Source organism: Rhagoletis pomonella, unplaced genomic scaffold (genome assembly GCF_013731165.1).
Source record: "Rhagoletis pomonella isolate Grant_MI unplaced genomic scaffold, Rhpom_1.0 Rhpom_scaffold_00004, whole genome shotgun sequence".
Classification (NCBI taxonomy): Eukaryota; Metazoa; Arthropoda; class Insecta; order Diptera; family Tephritidae; genus Rhagoletis; species Rhagoletis pomonella.
In genome coordinates, this window is record NW_023458558.1 from 51,491,082 (window position 1) to 51,495,052 (window position 3,971).

Sequence of the window (3,971 nt, forward strand, 5' to 3'; positions counted from 1 at the left end):
TGCTCTTGCATTTCTGCACTGTACTGCGGTTACTTGTATTTTTTTTTATTTTACTTCCATCAACAGCAGGCAACTAACAGCCAACAATAGTATCGCCTAATCCATCTTCCGCCATGCTATGGCTGCATAGGTGGCTTGCTATTGCCTCTTCTCCCTTTAACCATTTGCTACAATCTTTTGTCGTCGTTGCAACGTTTTATTGGTAATGAGCGATAACTCGTTCAAATATTTAATCTCCTTTAAAGGTGTCATAATAGCTATGTCTGTTTTAATGACGGTTTCTTCTCGAATACGAATCTGTTAACTTTTACTCCTTTATTAAACTGAATTTTTGTTTATAAGACCTTCATCAACATCTATCGTATCCTTAAGCAAATCTACGCGAATGGAACTTCCTTTTCTTGGTATACGCTGTAACTGCGATTCTGGCCGAGTCTAATAAGGCTGCTAGTTGTTTCTTTTTTTTGTGAACTGAAAACAAGTTCTTCTCTTTCTGGTCTTTCTTTCCATCAATATGCCTTGCGCTTACCCCTTCAATTCCCTATATATATGTATATAATTTTTTTTGCTGCACAGTCGTGTGGATATGGTCCAAGTCAATGTTTAGCCCTCGGAGTGTATGGGCGAGGGACGTACTGTTTTTTGGCAGCTTCTGCAGCCTACTAATCTCTCGACGTATTGCCTAATTCAGTGTACGTACATTGCTCGCGCATTTCCTCGGTCTGATGAGGCGATGAAAATGACGTTGAGCAATACCATCAGCTCCGTCAGAATTGGGAAAGACCTTTGCGAGTCGTTAGCCACCAAACGGGGTTTCAGACAGCGCGACTCCCTTTCATGTGACTTCTTTAATCTGATGTTGGAGAAGATAATAGGAACTGCAGAACTGAACCGCTCAGGAACAATTTACTACAAGAGCGTGAAAATGCTAGCGTATGCCGATGACATCGGCATCATCGGTAACAAAAACCGCAAAGTCTGTTCTGCCTCTCCCCAAGTTGCATAAGGAAGTAAAGCGAATAGGTATGTTTGTGGTATTCGTCTAGGTGTTCTTATCAAAACTGATGAGAAGCGCCTGTCATGTGAACGGGATCTAATAGCGTCAATCAGTGAGGAAAGTATTGTCCGGAGGAGCAGTACATAGACGCCCGATGTTAGCAGTCGCGCCTAAAGAGTGAGTTTAGGATGGCTTTACAACGTCTATCCTGAGCATTCATCCAGTTAAGGCTCACAACTTTTGACGCACAGATATGCGGCAAATCAACAACAACAACAACAAAAATGTATGGAACGAATTCAAACCAGCTGATTTTTTACCAATCAAATTAACCCGTTTTGTTTGAGGCACCGTTTTCATTGTGCCGCCTCGCCATGTTCTATGCGTTTTGTCAGTCAATCCATCCAGGCATCGCTGTGACGCAGAAAAGAGTTTCTATCTGGTGGGGCTCTACTTTTCCAATCGCTCAGTTGGACCTCGTATACGTCGCATTATATCGACTTTGTCGCCTTCTCGCGGATTTTGCTGGCAATTTAACAGCCATGAAGAACAACGCGCTTAGGTATAACAGTGGAGGAAAAATTGCCGAGGTCAAATTTGCCTTAGTATCAGGTTTCGATACGCGTATTTGTTTTCGATACGTACTCAGTACTTGGTTCAAAAGTATCGAACGAAAAGTATCGAGTACAATGGCAACTTTCTGGGAAATGGCGATCAAGACCGCTGTTAAGAAAAAACTTTTTTAACCGACTTCCAAAAAACGGAACTTCCACCTTCAGTTCGTCGGGATACTTTTTTTTATGTATGTTACCGCATAACTTTGGACCACGTCCACCGATTTCGATAATTTTGCATCTTGCATCGGAAAGGTAGTGTCACAGGTGGTCCCATACTAATTTGAATCATGAAATATATATATATATATATATATATATATATTTCAATTGAAGTCGGTTTTTTTGCTAAAAATTACTTAATTATATATTTTTTGTTTGTTACTTTGACCAGAGCTTGAAACCAAACCCGCGAACCCAGCTTATTCTTTTAAATATAGAGCTCCATATATATAAATATGAAATTAATTTAGACTTTTGAGTGATTTCTTTTTTCATTTGTTCCTTTTTATTGTTTTTAAAGACAATGAGGTTGTTCACGCTTGACTGGTTACCAGGTTATGTGGTTATATTTTTTATTCAGTTTACAACAATAAAATACACGAACAATAATATTTTTTAACCAGATAACCTGATAACCAGGCAAGTGTGAACAACCACAATAATTTTCTATTTCTATATACATATACATATCTGTATATATCGATGGTCCTCTGCAATAACGACGCAGTTCGAATTTCAAAAAACAAAATCCCTTAATCTAATTAATACTAATTACTAAAGTAGTAATGATTACTACAGTAAATAGTAAATATTAGACATGGATTACGCAAGGATTAGGGTCACGTAACAATAATGAGTTTTTATTTTCAGAACTTTGAATTGTGTAGTTATTGCCGAGAGCTATAGATATAGATGTCAATATATTTTTCTACTAGATTATATCCACCAATTGTTTAACTTTTCGATGTTTATAAATCTATTGCACCATCCCAGTTTTACTACTACTTTTAATAATCTATACGCTTGTGGTATTTACCGTGAATTCTTTTTACTTATTCTCGGACTTTTAGCTTCTTGGTCGGCATTGGTATCCGATTTCTTTCGAGCTTGTTCAAATAGACTGCTTTCTCGTTTCCACAAATCCTTCAATTCATTTGTCCAACCTAATACGTCGGCCATTTGCCATACAGCATCGTCACAGTCACCTAAAAACGTTATATCGCGTTTCTTGTCCGGACCCGAAAATTTATCAATAGCAACTCTATTTATAAGCACGCGTAAACAATTCGGTTTAACGTTAGCAACCAATGAAGCGAAGGGATACACTTCCAAAGATGTACCCATAATAATCAAAAGGTCGCAATCGTCAAAATCTTCCAGGGGCTTGGTGTAAAAATGATCTGGCATATTTTCGCCGAAAAAAACGATATCCGGTTTAACAATACCATTACACTCTTCGCATACTGGCAAAACGTCACCAAATATTTTTTCCTTCATCCATTCTTTCGTATAAAATTTGTTGCAGTCGACGCAATGGTTTGTATGAAATGTGCCATGTGCCTCGACCAATTTCTCTTCTGGTATACCTGCTAAACGCTCTAGACAGTCAATATTCTGCGTATAATGCCGGGTTAACAACTTTTTATCATTTAATAAACGTATAAAATAATGCGCCGGTGATGGGATATAATGTCCAGGATAAAGTTCTTTGGCCAAAGTAAAAAAGGGCTTTGGATTATCCATGAAGTAATCCAATTCAAATATATCGGTCGGATGCGGTAAATTATATTTTTGCAAGTTGTCATACAGGCCCGAACCAGGTGAGCGAAAATCCGGTATGCCAGAAGCTAGAATTATACATATATATGTATAAGAGAAATACATTCGTTATTTTTCTAATTTTGCCTGTTTCACAACTACTAAATGCAACTTACAAGTAGATATTCCGGCACCAACCATGGTAATAATTCTTTTAAATCCGTTGTCTTTCCAGTGTTTCAGGAAGCTTTCAAAAGTTAAATCTTCCAAGACCTATAAAATGAAACCAATTTATTCATACATATATGTAGTATATATATTAGATATGTAAGCCAAGGTTTATAAAGGAATTTTATTGCTAGTTTTACATACCTGGCCGGATTGTTGTGCCAGCAGGTTGTCACTAGCAGCATGCAGAGTGAGCCTAGAGAAGAGGCTGTTTAAGTTCGTCCGAATGGATTCCAATCTTTCTAAAAAATAAATGCAGTAATGAATACACATATTTTAAACAATTGCACTACATTCAAAGGAATGTAAAATATTGTACCTATGTAGGTGATAGCCTTAAATACGAACAACTGAAAATCTCGAAAGTATTT

General features: G+C 37.4%; 2 protein-coding genes across 7 annotated transcripts in view; one reads left to right on the forward strand and one right to left on the reverse strand.

The window, feature by feature from the left end:
• The window catches only part of LOC118737760 (oxysterol-binding protein-related protein 8), a 104,307-nt gene that overhangs the window by 15,281 nt on the left and 85,055 nt on the right, over positions 1–3,971 (forward strand). The window lies entirely within an intron of this gene.
• The window catches only part of LOC118737762 (NAD-dependent protein deacetylase Sirt2-like), a 20,982-nt gene continuing 19,128 nt past the window's right edge, over positions 2,118–3,971 (reverse strand). The window contains exons 2-4 of the mRNA XM_036468508.1: positions 3,745–3,842; positions 3,549–3,645; positions 2,118–3,461 (exon numbers count right to left, since the gene is read on the reverse strand). Of these exons, the coding sequence (XP_036324401.1) occupies positions 2,647–3,461; positions 3,549–3,645; positions 3,745–3,842 (1,010 nt within the window). The 3' untranslated portion in view covers positions 2,118–2,646. The remainder of the gene's footprint in view (positions 3,462–3,548; positions 3,646–3,744; positions 3,843–3,971) is intronic.